Genomic DNA, 15,218 nt, shown 5'->3' on the forward strand with positions numbered 1-15,218 from the left:
GAAGTGTTTCTCCTATGAATTGGCACATTCAGCTGCTATGTTAGCTTAGAATTAATGTTCTAAAGCGCGATTTCAGAAGCAAGACTGCATTAAAACATTCAATTTTACACGTAATAAATGTTGTTGATTATCGACATGAACCGGATAAAAAATCGATCAAAGTATATTTTTTCGATCAAGTAGAGGATGTAATACAGCCCTGGAAATTAACGTTCAAATTTGTTGGCGCGCTTATTTTTGCTGTCAGTTCGCTTTGTGATTTATTGTGTTTAATCTGTTTCAATTTTGTACCGAAAATGTATTCAACAAATACTGGAAAATTTACTACAGAAAAAACTGATGGGTATGTTTGAAGCAGTGAGGTTTACGTGGAGTCCATTTGGTGAATGTGAAATGAACTTTTTATCCATGCTACGAATGTCTATTTATTTATTTCCTTAGCGATGATACCAATGAGATTGGTTATCGTCAATCGAGGGAAAATGATCAAATCGATCAAAAGTATGGATTCGAACGTGTAAAAGATACGCAGGAACGAACGGGATATTTAATCAATATACACTCGGTAAGGTTCCGTTAGTTTTGATTCGTGCATTTTGTTCAGTGATAATATTGACCGCTCACAGACGAAAATCTTGAATGAAGATCGCCGGCTAGTTGCTGCGTTGGATATGTATTTCCTGCAAATGGATGGAAGTCGTTACAAAACAACGGTTATATACGCACCCTACCTCCTACTGATAACGCGCGATGGACACTCGCTGGAAGTGGCAAAGTTCTTAAGCAAGAAATATTCTGGTCAACTGTTGAGTGTCGAGCATATTCAGAAAGAAGATCTCGACCTGCCGAACCACCTCAGTGGCTTAAAACAAAACATGTTGAAACTTAGCTTTCCCAACACGACACAGATGAACAAAGTAAAACGTGATCTAAATAATGCGGTGCAGAAAAATCGGGAACGAGAAAAAACCAATACATACTACATGCAAATGTTGAGTGTGTCCCTGTCGACGGCGATCCGATTTGAGGACGCGGAAGGCGAGGGTAGTAAACCCAATCAGAACGTGGATTTTTATGATTATATTGTCGATATGCGAGAGCATGATGTCCCGTATCACGTACGAGTGTCAATTGATTTAAACATTTTTTGCGGCACGTGGTACACGATTCGCTGCCGCGGATCAGACGAACCACCAATCATTACACCTCGACCGGATATTCTCGATCGCCCTGAACCGGTCGTACTGGCGTTTGACATAGAAACGACAAAGCTTCCCCTTAAGTTTCCCGATGCTCAAACTGATCAGATTATGATGATCTCGTACATGATTGATGGGCAAGGATATCTGATCACAAATCGCGAAATCATTAGTGGAGACGTCGATGATTTCGAGTATACGCCTAAGCCCGAATTCGAAGGTAACTTCATAGTTTTTAACGAATCCAATGAGCTAGGTTTGTTGCAGAAATTTTTCGATCATATTCTGGACGTGAAGCCGCACATTTTCGTCACATACAATGGAGACTTCTTCGACTGGCCGTTCGTCGAAACTCGTGCTGCTGTATATGATTTGGACATGCGTCGAGAGATAGGATTCTCCAAAGCAAATGGGCGCGATGGCAACTATTTGTGCCGTCCCGCTATGCATCTGGATTGTCTATGTTGGGTGAAACGAGATTCGTACCTTCCCGTCGGTTCGCAAGGGTTGAAAGCAGTCGCTAAGAGTAAACTTCGGTACGATCCGGTTGAGTTAGATCCCGAAGAAATGTGTCGAATGGCGGTTGAGCAACCACAGGTACTGGCCAACTACTCTGTGTCCGATGCGGTAGCTACGTACTACCTCTACATGAAGTATGTCCACCCCTTCATATTTGCTTTAGCGACAATTATCCCAATGGAACCGGATGAAATTTTGCGTAAAGGTTCGGGAACTCTTTGTGAATCGCTTCTGATGAAGGAAGCATTTAACGTGAATATCGTGTTCCCCAACAAGCAGATTTCAGAGCTCAATAAGCTTACCTCCGACGGGCACGTACTGGACTCGGAAACATACGTCGGTGGACACGTGGAAGCTCTAGAATCTGGCGTTTTTCGTGCTGATATTAGCACTCGCTTTCGATTGGATCCGGACATGATCCGTCAACTGCAGCAGAACGTAGACAAGGTGCTCGAGCATGCAATTGTCACCGAAGAAGGAGTTCCATTGTCCGACGTAACGAATTTGAATGAAATCAAGAGCGAAATTGACTGTGCTTTGCAACAATTGCACGATATTCCGACTCGCCTCGAACAGCCGGTTATTTATCACCTTGATGTTGGAGCCATGTATCCGAACATAATCCTCACCAATCGGCTTCAACCGTCGTCGATGATAAGCGATGCGGATTGTGCCGCGTGTGATTATAACAAACCGGACGCAAAGTGCAAACGAGACATGGAGTGGTTGTGGCGCGGCGAAATGCTCCCGGCAAGCCGTAACGAATTCCAGCGCATTCAACAGCAGCTTGAAACTGAAAAATTCCCACCCCTCTTTCCTGGCGGGGCACAACGCGCCTTTCACGAATTGTCGCGGGACGATCAGGCGAACTACGAGAAGAAACGGTTGGCCGATTACTGCCGCAAAGCGTACAAAAAAACCAAGGTAACGCGGTTAGAGACTAGAACGTCCACCATCTGCCAGCAGGAAAACAGTTTCTACGTTGATACGGTGCGTGCATTTCGCGATAGGCGCTACGAGTACAAAGCCCTCACTAAGGTTGCGAAATCGGCCGTTGCGACGGCACAGAAGAGTGGCGATGCTGGTGAAGTAAAAGCAGCCAAAGGGCGGGAAGTGTTGTACGATTCGTTGCAACTTGCGCACAAGTGTATCCTTAATTCGTTCTATGGATATGTCATGCGAAAAGGAGCTCGGTGGCACAGTATGCCGATGGCGGGTATTGTGTGTTTGACTGGCTCGAACATCATCACGAAAGCGCGCGAAATCATCGAACGAGTTGGGCGCCCGCTCGAGCTCGATACCGATGGTATTTGGTGCATCTTGCCCGCATCGTTTCCCCAGGAGTTTACGATACAAACAAACAACCAGAAAAAGAAAACAATTAACGTATCCTACCCAAACGCTGTCCTTAACACGATGGTGAAAGATCACTTTACCAACGATCAGTACCACGTGCTGGAACGACCGCATACCTCAGACGGCAGTGCGGCGGAGTACTCCATTCGTTCAGAAAACTCCATCTTCTTCGAGGTGGATGGTCCCTATTTGGCGATGGTACTTCCTGCCGCAAAGGAAGAAGGCAAAAAGCTGAAAAAACGCTATGCTGTATTCAATTTCGATGGTTCGTTAGCAGAACTGAAGGGGTTCGAAGTAAAGCGGCGAGGTGAGTTGCAGCTGATTAAAATCTTTCAATCGTCCGTCTTCGAAGCGTTCCTGCAGGGGTCTACCTTAGAGCAATGTTACGCGTCGGTGGCCAAAATAGCCGATTATTGGTTGGATGTACTTTACAGCAAGGGGCACAATATGCCCGACAGTGAACTGTTTGAGCTGATCTCCGAAAATCGGTCCATGTCACGGAAGCTCGAGGACTATGGGCAGCAGAAATCGACTTCTATTTCCACCGCAAAAAGACTGGCCGAGTTTTTGGGCGACCAGATGGTGAAGGACGCTGGACTAGCGTGCAAATTTATCATCTCTCGCAAGCCGGAAGGTGCTCCCGTCACTGAGCGGGCGATCCCGTTGGCGATATTTCAATCCGAGTTGAGCGTAAGACGACACTATCTTCGTCGTTGGTTAAAGGACAACACGATGGGCGATGCAGACATCCGGGACGTGTTGGATTGGAACTACTACATTGAGCGTCTAGGAGGAACAATTCAAAAGATTATTACAATTCCTGCTGCACTGCAGGGACTGAACAATCCCGTGCCACGGGTGCAGCATCCCGATTGGTTGCATAAGAAAATGCTCGAGAAAAACGACACACTAAAGCAGCGTCGTATAAGTGAAATGTTTAGCGCAGCTCCACCTAAACCAGCAACTTGCTCAAGCGAACCACCTGACGTGGAAGACCTTGTCCGTAAACAGTCCAATGGTGGTCTTTCGGGCATTCCCATGGCCCACAAACGTCGTCGAGAAGGCTCTACGGATGGGGAAGAGTGTCCCAGCGTTGAAGCTGCCGAAACCTTCCCGAAAACGTGGCGAGATGCCCTAGGGAATCCTCCTTCTCCCGGTACTAACCGCACCGAATTAGTCGAGTGGCTACAATTCCATAAGCGCAAGTGGCGTTGGCAGTTATCCCAGCGCAACCGCGACCGACGCGATGTTCGCAATAGCAAACGGCTTCGCACGGAAGTGGGCGAAAGTATCACCGCTGGTGTATCGTCACGAGCTACAACGTTGGGCGGATTCCTGCGCAAAACGCAACGCTCATTGATTGAGCAAAGTTGGCAAATCATCCAGTTATTGCCGGTCGACGATCTAGGCAATTTTACTGTGTGGGCCATGGTTGGCGACGAGCTGCATAAGATTCGCCTAACGGTGCCGCGTATATTTTACGTAAACCAACGTACGCCTGCTCCTTCGGAAAACGTCGAAGGAGCAGGACGATCACGGTCTATGTGGAAAAAGGTCCACCGCGTGTTGCCCCGCGCACGGGCCGTGCATCATCTCTATCAGTATGTGGTACCGGAGCAAGTATTTCGTGACAATCGTTTGGGCTTGCTGGCTGATCTGGCGACACCTGATATTGAGGGAATTTACGAGACACAAATGACGCTAGAGTTCCGGGCTCTCATGGATCTCGGCTGTGTATGTGCAGTTCAGCGGTCAGAAGCACGAGCACTAGCAGCGTTGGCAACGAAGGAACTGGATTCATTTAACATACAACAGCTCGAGATGCGCGATGTATCTGTTACACCATACTTGAAGCATCCGACGAACGATGGAATAAACATGCGCAAGATATTTCTTTACCAGCACGTATCTCCGACGGGCAAGCGAGAAATGTGGGGCCTATTCTGTCCCGCTAATAAGAAGGCTCTCATCATTGTCCTGGACACCGTTCGGACAAATCAGCTTCCGACACTAAAAAATTTGTACACGTCTGAGAGGACTGCTCTTCTGACAGGCGGCGAAGATACGATTGAAACAATGTTACCACCGGCAGATATTTCTTTCGATGTTTGCATGGAGATCGATGCAAAGCAGGTGTATCAGCGTATAACGCGCGCTCTAACGGCGTACAAAGATGAGAAGCGTGGCCCGACGCTGCTTTGCCTGCAGGTGGCAGTTGGAATGCACAAGTTGAACCAAATGCTCCCAATATGCCTAGAGTTTCCTGAAGCTCCTATTCATATTGCCGACGATGCAACGCTGTTGTACGGGCTTGATTGGCAGCGGCATGGTGCTCGGTCGATGATAAGACATTTCCTTAATTTGAGTCGCGTGCTACAGATGATGCTTGAGCAATGCCGCTATTTTCAGCTACCGCTAGGCAACATGCCGCCCGACACGGTACTTTTCGGCGCGGATTTGTTTTACGCGCGACTTCTCCAGCGACATAACTTCGTCCTGTGGTGTTCCTCTGGTGCACGTCCCGATCTCGGAGGGCGCGAAGCTGACGACAGTCGTTTGCTAGCTGAGTTTGAGGATAACATCTCGATCGTACAAAATCGGGCCGGACTGCATCGTACCGTATGCGTTGAGCTAAATGTGGAAAGTTTAGCCGTTTCCGCCTTGCTCCAGGCGAGCAAAGTGCAAGAACTTGAGGGCACCTCCTCTGCAATTACCTTCGATGTCATACCGCAAGCATCGCTGGAAGAAATGATTGCTAATGGAACTGGCGGGCAGCAGCTTTCTAGCTACGACGAAACGGCGCTCTGCAGTCAGGCATTTCGGATAATGCGCACGATGGTGAACACGTGGTTGCGCGAGGTGTCCGTCAATCGTAACGTGTTTTCGGATTTCCAGATCATTCATTTCTACCGTTGGGTACGATCCAGTCGGGCCCTTCTGTACGATCCAGCGCTGCGACGTGCGCTCAATACGATAATGCGCAAACTGTTCTTGCAGATCGTGGCCGAATTTCGGCGCATGAAAGCGGAAATTATTTACGCCGATTTTAATAGGATTGTGATTGACACCGGCAAACGAACGATCGTTGATGCGATCAGCTACACAGATTTCGTGGTGCAAAACATCCGCAATCGTGAGTTATTCCACAGCGTATCGTTGTCCTTCCACCAGGCATGGGAATTTTTGCTGTGGATTGATCCAACGAATTACGGCGGAATAAAAGGAAATGTACCGAAAGAAGCGATTACATCGGGGGAAACAAATAGCCTCGAAACGCAAGAGGAGCCAGATGATGAAGAGCTGGCGCTGGAGATGAACTGGAGCATCTCTGAACAGCTGCCGGAGGATAGAAAATGTCGCGCGAATTTTGAACGCTTTATCGTCTCCTTTCTACAGACCATGGTAGAAGGCGTTACCCCAGAAGTTGGACTCAAAAAAATGGCATGTATGGCGTACGGAATGGTACAAAAGATGCACGAAGGATGTGCACGTGGTGCGGACGGCCCGGCCTTGGAGTTTACAAAAGCTATCACGCGGGCTTTGTCCGTTGGAAAAGAAATCGAGGAACAAGTAACAACGATGCGTCGCAACATGCTGCTCCTCATCGGGGTAGGCGATTTTAGTGATAAGGCCACATGGAAGGAATCCGTCAAATCCTTCGTTCTCACCGAGGTCATGTGTCGGGCATGCAATCACTGCCGTGATCTAGATCTTTGTAAGGACTCTCACCGTGCCTTAAAGGATGGCAATCAGCCCGTGTGGCTATGTGCGCAGTGCAACGTAGATTACGACAATGTGGAAATCGAAATGCGACTCTTAGACGCGGTACAGCGGAAACTCATGTCGTATACGCTGCAGGACTTGCGTTGCGTAAAGTGCAAACAGATCAAACGCGAAAATCTATCTCAGCGTTGTACATGCACAGGAAGCTTCGAAAATCTTATCTCTGCGGCTGAGCTGCGCCGTTTGTTGCTAACGTTCCAGACGCTGGCCAAAGAATACCACATGCAGGTGCTAGATGAAACAGTTCAGCACATTTTAAACACAAGCGTCACTTCGAGGTAGACACTAGCGGTACAAGGATATTTTCCTGCGACAACTGGCTTATTAACGCTAATTTCTTACATGATGTGGCGTTTCTTTTCTTCACCAAATAAACAGATAAACGACTTGGTTACATCTTGGTTTTTACATCTGTTTGAACAGCAGTAGTTTTAGTTCCTATTGTTAGAGACCTGCTTATCGACGACGAGGTGTGATTTAAGCAGCCGAATTAATCGCTTCGATTTTAGGTTCTTCGAATTTGAACGTAGGGAAGGCGGTCATGTCCTCACCCTGGGCACCGCCATACTGCTTTGCCAGTTTCTCCATCTCTTGTTTCAGTTCCTTTTCGATTTCCGGAGTAGAATCCACCAGTTTGCCACCGCTAAAACAATTTAAACACAACATTGAGTAAAGCACCGAGGGTCCTCTTAAAGAAAGGATTATTGAGCAATCAAAACACAAAGTGTTGTTTCGCCATGTGTCTACTTACGCGCCCTGGCTCTTCTGAGCGTACTCTCGCAGTTTTGTCACAAACAGTTGCTGGATGGGATCACTCGCCTTCGACAGCAACACTGCGGACACACCATAGTTACGGCGAGCTTGCAGTCCCATAACACGGGCAGCAGAAAGGATCTGATTGGTCAACATCTATAAAAATAATGAAAGAATAATGAAGAATCATATCACCGCTCCGTTATGTAACTTGAAAGAGTGCTCCGGAAAAATCTACTCCAGCATCCGTAGGCACAGTAGTAGATGACCTTATTATTCCTCTTTTCTTTTAGGGATTAGTATCCTTAACTGGAATCACATTGCAACCTACCTTGGGTTTATTTAGTGAACGAAAACGCCGATTTCGCAAAGAGACCGAATTAAAGTTTTTCCGATCACGAAATGTCGTCCAGTGCGAAGTCTGTTGACATTCGTCATTCGTTTGACATTCGCTGTCACACGGTTATCGGTTAATTTATGCGGCCTGTTTCACCAGTTCAAAGATAAAAGTAGTCGCTCATGGGTACTATATGATAAATCAATTTTCAAATATCGCTGACCAAAATGTTTAAACATCAGCATTTTATCTGTTTAGTTCTTTTTTCTATGGCTATGCTTTAAATTTCTTTCATCAATTCCTGCCAACTTTTATGAAAAGATTCAAATCAATTTTCTCATAATATTACAACAGGGTGCTCGGATAACGTTCTTGAGCAAAGTGATGGACTATGTTGAAATTACAACGTTAGTCACTTTCCTCAAAACTGAGCTAATACAGATTATTAATGTGTGAGCTTCAAGCATAAATTCGTCGTTAGGACAACTTTGATTTTATGCATGATTATCAAGAGATGCATAATTTAAAAAGGATAGGCCACATATTCCCGATCTTTCGTTAAGAATTGTTGGTTAAAAATTTCATCATTATTATCACAATCAACATGTACATAGCAATGCAATTCAAGGTGATGCAATAACCTAATACCATTAAACATTAAAAATCGAAAATAAACAATCGATTAAAACAAATCCAACCAATAAAAGAAATTTAAGGAAACGATAGCGTTCCTGCTCATTATTGGATCGAATACAGCTGTTAGAGTGGAGAATGAGCATACTACAAACATTTAAATTTTATACTCGAACATTCACAAATAATTTTACAAACAGGCTCCATGCAAGTCGGGATCAGAAATAGAGAAGACGAAAATAAATACAGCCCCGCAAGATTTAAAGGAGACAAATGGAGGTGATGGAAGAAACCGATGTATATAAGACTCGGAAGAAAATAAACGGTATACCAAAGTGAAGGGAGAGAAAACTAAAAGTATTCCGAAAGAGCGGACGACAACAAACATCCCCATCAAGCTCCGTGCAAGTGAAATAAAAAAAATAATGTGGGAATCAGGACAGCCTGCATCATGTGCCAGGGATGTGTATGGGAAGAGTTTATGTTTATGCACTAATACTTACGCAGTCTCACACGTTTGTATCGGATACAAGAGATCGCGACTGATCGCGGGATGCGTTGGTAGAATATCAATCACTGGGTTGCTGTTTCAGGCATAACCCTTATTTTCCCAGGAAAAAGTCCTACCAGGACAAGTGCAGTAATTGATACTCCCGTAGGTATAATTTTGTGCTATGCTACTTTTCTCAATTTGATGGCAGCAATATTAACTCAATTCGAATATGCTACAGCAAATTACTATGGACACTATTTAAAGAGCTTCATTCATTTTGCAATATTTAAATTCATGGTACATAATTTGTGTATGTTGACATTTATAGCCTATAAAATTTGTTACAGTTTCGTTCGGTTTGTCCTTTGATTAGACTGTTAGTATTTTAGGCCAGTATTGTTAAGAAAACTCTAAACAAGCCTAGTGAAGTCCCTATTATCTACTCCATGTGATTCGAGTGATCGATCCTGATGTTATTACTTTTAAAATGCTAATTTGTCCAGTGCATGCAAATGCAAGAATAAACGGTTGGCTAGTCACTGCGCGAATAAGCTTTGCCACTCTGTTCTCGTAAACACCAATGTGTTAGCAGATCATTCAACAGCGAAATTCGCTCTTGTCGCTTCTAGCACCCCGGGGGGGCGTACCTGTTTGATCATTGTTTACATTGATTTTAGTCGTAACGATTTCCACATCGCCTTGATTGCACTTCGTGCGATTCTGTGTCGCCTAGAGTGCTACCACCATCCGCAGCCATGTACCCAGTCACTGCCGCGCGATCGCATCATTTACGCACCGAGCCATATTGCCTCCGGTACTCCCGCTGATACACCCTGCCACATTTATAAGTCTCGCCAGCCGCTACGCTGCGTCGTGTGGGTTTTCATTCATAACTTTTCAATGCCCACTACTTGCGATCTCTCTTTCACACCCGTTTTAAGGTCTCTTTCGCCCGCTGGTTTAAAGCGTCGCTCGGTCCTTACCTGATTGCTCGCTGCTGCCTAACTCGACAGGTTCCACACCCACCAAAGCGCGATCGGTACGAAACGAGCATGTATGAGTGAACTTCCTTTTTTTTCATGCTCCTCCAACTGTTCTGTGATCAGCCTAGCAGCCAGATACTCTTTTTGGAAGGCTACGATCGCTAAACAACCGTAATGAGCGTGAATGTGAGGTAGATCTTCGAATCGCTTTGCTTCTCTTTCAAATGCTTACAAAGGCTAGAACCAAAACTGCGTTCGCACACTCCTGTGCAAGGCAACACGCAGGACCAGGGATACACCATTGAACCGAGATGGTCCAAGATGGTGTGCACACTTGCATTTTCCATTTTCAACTAGTTACATCATCTGTGTTCTGTGAGGTCCAAGTTGAGGCGAAAACCAAATCCAATAATACGAAGATCAGCATAAATTGTCAGTCTTTTTTTTATTCGGTGTTCATGCGGTTATATCACACATCTAGGGACTAGTGCGCCAAGATCACACACTGCTGTTTGATTTAGTGATAGCTGCACATAGAGCAGCTCTATCGAAATGCCACATGTTGTCTAATATAGAGGCAACAACGCATCAAATTCTAAAGCAACAACATTTAAATATGACATCGGTTTCGGAATAGCATTTGACGCCCAGCTGTGTGCAACGGCCCAACTCGTGAAAGAGATCGAAGGGCTGTTGCTTCTAGATTGCGCTCCTAGTAGCGCAGTGTGCGTGCAGCGGTTCTGACCGATCGTGCGTTCCCTCTCTTTCGTGCTGATCGTAGCAATTCCCTGAAGAGCGACAAATTTCTGTTGAGTCTTGCGAGCGAAAGTTCTGAGGTCGGAGGTGTACGCGTGATTAAACTGTGTGGCAATTCGAATACGCGCGAGCATCGATACCCGCAAGACCGTTTACAATCCAATTGATTCATTTTCGATGCAAACCAATCGCGATTAGTCGGAGCAGGTAACCAGCGCTCGATGCACATGCAGTACGCGGAGTGAACATTGAAAATCAGTTTGTCACCATTTTTTTGAATATTGTTTCGGTATCCAACGGTTGCCCATGCATCGGTTCGCTATACAAATGACAACGTGTGCTCCACACATTCGAAAGGGGGAAAAACGCTCTCCAGCGCTCTTATCACTCCAATGGACTCGATTCAGTTCTAGCGGGCTCGACAGTGATAAGAAATCGGCCAGCTCCTGCAACACGCGTTGGCGAAAATCCATTCCATGGTACCACCGCAAAGGTTGATGTGTGTCAATTAGTTAGTGACAAAGTACTGCTATGCCGGAATGGCGCATAACATATTAGCACCAGTTGCAGTTTTGCTGGAATACAGCGAGTGCAAGGCGCTGGCGTGTTTAGTTGTTGTTTTTTTGCTCTTGTGTTTGCCGAGTGTAAACAGCCGTGCTGTGCCGCAGATTGTTGAATGAAAATCGCTGCATTTGGCAGCGCGTACGCGTGTATATGTAACCCCACCGAGCTGGCCACAGAGACAATCGAATTCATTGAAGCAAACCGTGTGAGTAGAGGCCCAAGTCGACGATTATCTCTGATCGCGGTGCTGACGAATCGGACAAATGCGTGCAAAGAGCTTCCCTCGATGTTTGTGCAGTGGGGTTTTGGTTCTTTGGAGGCAAAACGTCAAGAGGCACTCGGACGCTCGCCAGCGAGGGAAGGCAATCGAAGATCCACGAATTAATATGCTAGTCAGCCGTAGCGTACGCATGCGATGCTAAACCATTGCCCGGCGTTCTGGCAGCTCTTGGAAGCAGTTGAATAAGAACAGACTGGGCGACGGGCGAGCAAAAGCATATCAAGAACGCAATGCCGAACAGCCACCCGGTCGCTAAGATCCCTTTTCCAAGGGCTTGGGAGTGGGGGGATCTTTGGGTTGTCTCTCGGTGCTACTGTGAGGACGCGATACGAAACGAATTGAAACAAAGTTAAGAAGGGAGTGTAGGGAAAAAAAGCGATAGTGAGCGTCAGAGCGCATGTTGAAACCAACTGGAAGAACCGAACCACAAAAACAAGGCGACGCGAGAGGATGGAAAAAAAACAGTGATGAAGATCAACAACGCAATCGGGCAGTTCGTGGGTGTGGAAAGTCCGAGGGGAAGAAGCGAGTATGAGAAACGTCCAGGGACGGGTTGTGATGCAAAGGAGCGTACAGGAGGAGTGCCGTCTTGCGGGGGAACGGGCCCAACAGCGAACAGGCAGATAAAGAAGAAATAGAATGGGGAGATTTGAGCGACGCGCGCGACGATTCGCTTCCAAGAAACGGCTGGTCGTCCACACGGAGTCGCTTGGGCCGCGGGCGATCCGTTCATTCATAAAATCTTCACCCGAACGCAACGACGGTGGCGACAAGCGAGCTCCTTTCCTTCGCTGGGGAGCCGTCTGGTTGCGCTAGGGCCTGTGCTAGGCCCATCTGGCTGTGTGCGTGTGTGCGTCGTGTTGTGTGTGCGTGCTGTTCGTAGGTGATTTTGCATCATTACGTTCGACGTTGTTTTGGTGTGGGGCGTAAAAAGCGAAAAGGTGGCCAAGCCAGGCCGCGTTCTTGGCATATTCTGATGCCGGCCGCTTCCGTGGGAGAGAGTTGGCTTAACGTAAAAAAAAGATATAACAAAGTTTGTTGCTACTAGCGCGATTCTCGCGCTTAGTTGATTTCAGCTGTCTTGTCAATGTTTTGTGTACTATCCAAGTAGGCTGAGAAAGTTGTCCTTCACATGACATGCGAATGTGCGCGATCGTGTTTCTTTATTTTTCGGTTGCCTGTTTCATCCCAAAAGATTGATAATGTTAATCTTCCTGCACTGGAGGATAAAAAATCGTGTTTCTAAAGCTATCGCGCATTGCTTAAGCGATCCTTTGCAATAATAATATTTTCTCATTTAGCTACAGTTTCGTTCGGTTGTCATGTGTTGATCGGTTGACAGTGAGTGCGATTTATAGGGCTAAAGACCCTCAACTGTAGTGTGAGTGATGTGAAGATTTTGAAACCGTATAAACAAATTCATAACGCACCGGGATTTATTTAGTGGAGAAGCAGCTTGGATGCGCTTTGCGCAACTGATAATGCTTGAAGAAAATCCTCGTTTTGTGCGCGTGTGCGGTTTATTCTAAACGTGTGTGATAAATTCATGTGCATATGTACATTGTGCAAGTGAGTTTGTTGCTCGGGTGTGGTATACCGATTAATGATTTTATGCAGCTTCAGCATTTCGCAAAGCTGTTTTTTCGAGCGGTGACAAAAAAAATCAAGTCTGACCAGTGCGAACAGGCATCCTGAGGAACTTGCTTGGTGAAGCAGCAAGAAGGAAAAAGCTCCCCGATACTAGCGCTTCAGCCAGCGAAGAAAATCTTCTACTGGGTGGGGTAAGTTGGCAATATTGCACCCGCTGGGTTTGGATGGAAATGGGTAGCTGACTCTGTACCCCCAAAGTTAGGGTTACAGTTTGGCCATAGCACAATACCAGTAGTTTGCAATGTTTCAACGAAGTTGAAACCAGAAGTTTCAACGCGATTCAACGCGTTTGTATTTGCAACATTCAACAGATCAATCATTCTATTCTAAAATAGTTTCAAATACATATAATACGGAACGTAAACGAAATTTAACGTTCTTTTTCGTCGGTAAATTGTCTCTAATACAGTCGTCATTTTGCAAACATTGCACCGAGATGGCAATGGTATTTAAAATGATCAATGTTGTACTGATTCCTGTGTCATTGGAAGCGTTTTTTTTTTGCATCAGGAATCGCGGCACATGGCACCAAAGCCGTTGTGAATGAACGAGTGAGTTTTATGGCCTTTTTGCGACCAAGCGAAAGCGTGGTGGCGCTGTACGCACCAGAGTGTCAACTCTTGCCTTAACCGCGTTCCTGTTTGAGGTTGCTCGACACTTTCCGCTCATTTTTTGCATGTTTCCTTACGCGGGTGCCTATTTCTGCCGTACCAGCACGATGGCATGCACACCGAGTACGTTTTTAGCAACGATGAGTGGAGTTTCAAGGAGACGAGCCGCGTTTTTGTACATACACACATGTTTGTTCTATATTCACCGCTACAAAGTGGCAACATGCTGGGCGGTTGGGGAGCGTGCATTTAATTTGTGAAAAGTTTTTTGATTAATTGTCAACGATACTGCAGTCAGGCTTCCGACAATAAGCCTCCCCTAGTGGCATGCAACGCAAAAACAAAAACGAACGCAGAGGCACAGAGCTAAAAATGGTTAAAGCGTGAATGCTTCTGCAAATCACGCCTACGACAGTTTTGCTATACTCGAGAGTCGTGTTTCTATTTTGTGGCTAATATGGAAGAAACAAACGGTTACATCAAACATTTAAGTAGGACAAGCACCGCAACTAGACGAACAAGATTGCCGCGGCCATACTGGCACCACAAAGAAAATTCCCCTTGTTTGATAAGATAAAACAGTAATCGTAACAGTAAAACTTCTCGACACACTGGAGGGCGAACCCACCACAGTACCCGTCGTCTTTCCATCCATTTGACCAGGCCCTTACATTCTTCTTCGACGGATGTCGAACGCCCACAAACAACGTTCGGCGCTCTTATCATACACACCGATAAATGAACGATTTTCGGCCACGGGAATGCACGAAACGTACACTTTAATGCCCACCCTGGCGGCTAATCAAAATGGCTATGCCGATGGAGTGCTTAAAATTTGCGCTTTTGAGTTGTGGCAGAAACAAAAACAAATTTTAGAGTGGTAGTTTATCAACGACCGCGAAGTTTATCTTGTTGACATGCGCGTGATCTGCTACGGCTCGAGCGAATCAATTTACGAATGCCGTGATAATAGCATCGTGCGCACGCGTTTTGGTGTTGGTTTTAGTTTAAAATATTTTAGACGATGACTAACTTCCAGAGCAGTCACATTTATAATTATTGAAAATCGAAATGATGTTTACAAAACGATAATGTACAATGTTGTTAGGGATTAGTAATGTTGTTTAGTTCTTGAAGTAATGAAATGTAAAGGCAGCATGAGTAAAATACTTTCTTATTGTTTGTGTAATACGTGAATACTGTGTTTACATAGCAGTAACTTTGATGTTCAAACGTCCGTTTTTCAGCTTCAATATCAAGAATCGATGCGAAATGGATAAATAAGCAGAGCCTCATACGGA

At 45.7% G+C, this 15,218-nt stretch overlaps 2 protein-coding genes across 2 annotated transcripts; one reads left to right on the forward strand and one right to left on the reverse strand.

Annotated features, from left to right (window-relative positions):
* The first annotated feature begins 296 nt into the window (after nucleotides 1-296).
* LOC128724565 (DNA polymerase epsilon catalytic subunit 1) lies at nucleotides 297-7,139 on the forward strand. Its single transcript, XM_053818292.1, has 3 exons — nucleotides 297-343; nucleotides 442-565; nucleotides 627-7,139. Exons 1-3 carry the CDS (start codon nucleotides 297-299, stop codon nucleotides 7,137-7,139), a joined length of 6,684 nt encoding a protein of 2,227 aa, XP_053674267.1.
* A 120-nt stretch (nucleotides 7,140-7,259) lies between these two features.
* On the reverse strand, nucleotides 7,260-8,017 carry LOC128731494 (ATP synthase-coupling factor 6, mitochondrial). Its single transcript, XM_053824618.1, has 3 exons — nucleotides 7,942-8,017; nucleotides 7,609-7,766; nucleotides 7,260-7,500 (listed from the first exon to the last, which is right to left on the reverse strand). Exons 2-3 carry the CDS (start codon nucleotides 7,764-7,766, stop codon nucleotides 7,335-7,337), a joined length of 324 nt encoding a protein of 107 aa, XP_053680593.1. The 5' UTR covers nucleotides 7,942-8,017; the 3' UTR covers nucleotides 7,260-7,334.
* Between the last annotated feature and the right edge of the window lie 7,201 nt (nucleotides 8,018-15,218).

Source organism: Anopheles nili, chromosome 2, assembly GCF_943737925.1.
Source record: "Anopheles nili chromosome 2, idAnoNiliSN_F5_01, whole genome shotgun sequence".
Taxonomy (NCBI): domain Eukaryota; kingdom Metazoa; phylum Arthropoda; class Insecta; order Diptera; family Culicidae; genus Anopheles; species Anopheles nili.

What these genes read in the sequence shown, in the direction of transcription:
- LOC128724565 (XM_053818292.1), top strand. Translation starts at nt 297, where the DNA reads ATGTATTCAACAAATACTGGAAAATTTACTACAGAAAAAACTGATGG. An exon ending in ACTACAGAAAAAACTGATGG is followed by an intron (nt 344 to 441) that starts GTATGTTTGAAG and finishes TTATTTCCTTAG; the next exon opens with CGATGATACCAATGAGATTG. An exon ending in ATTTAATCAATATACACTCG is followed by an intron (nt 566 to 626) that starts GTAAGGTTCCGT and finishes GACCGCTCACAG; the next exon opens with ACGAAAATCTTGAATGAAGA.
- LOC128731494 (XM_053824618.1), bottom strand. Translation starts at nt 7,766, where the DNA reads ATGTTGACCAATCAGATCCTTTCTGCTGCCCGTGTTATGGGACTGCAA. An exon ending in GCTCAGAAGAGCCAGGGCGC is followed by an intron (nt 7,501 to 7,608) that starts GTAAGTAGACAC and finishes AAATTGTTTTAG; the next exon opens with CGGTGGCAAACTGGTGGATT.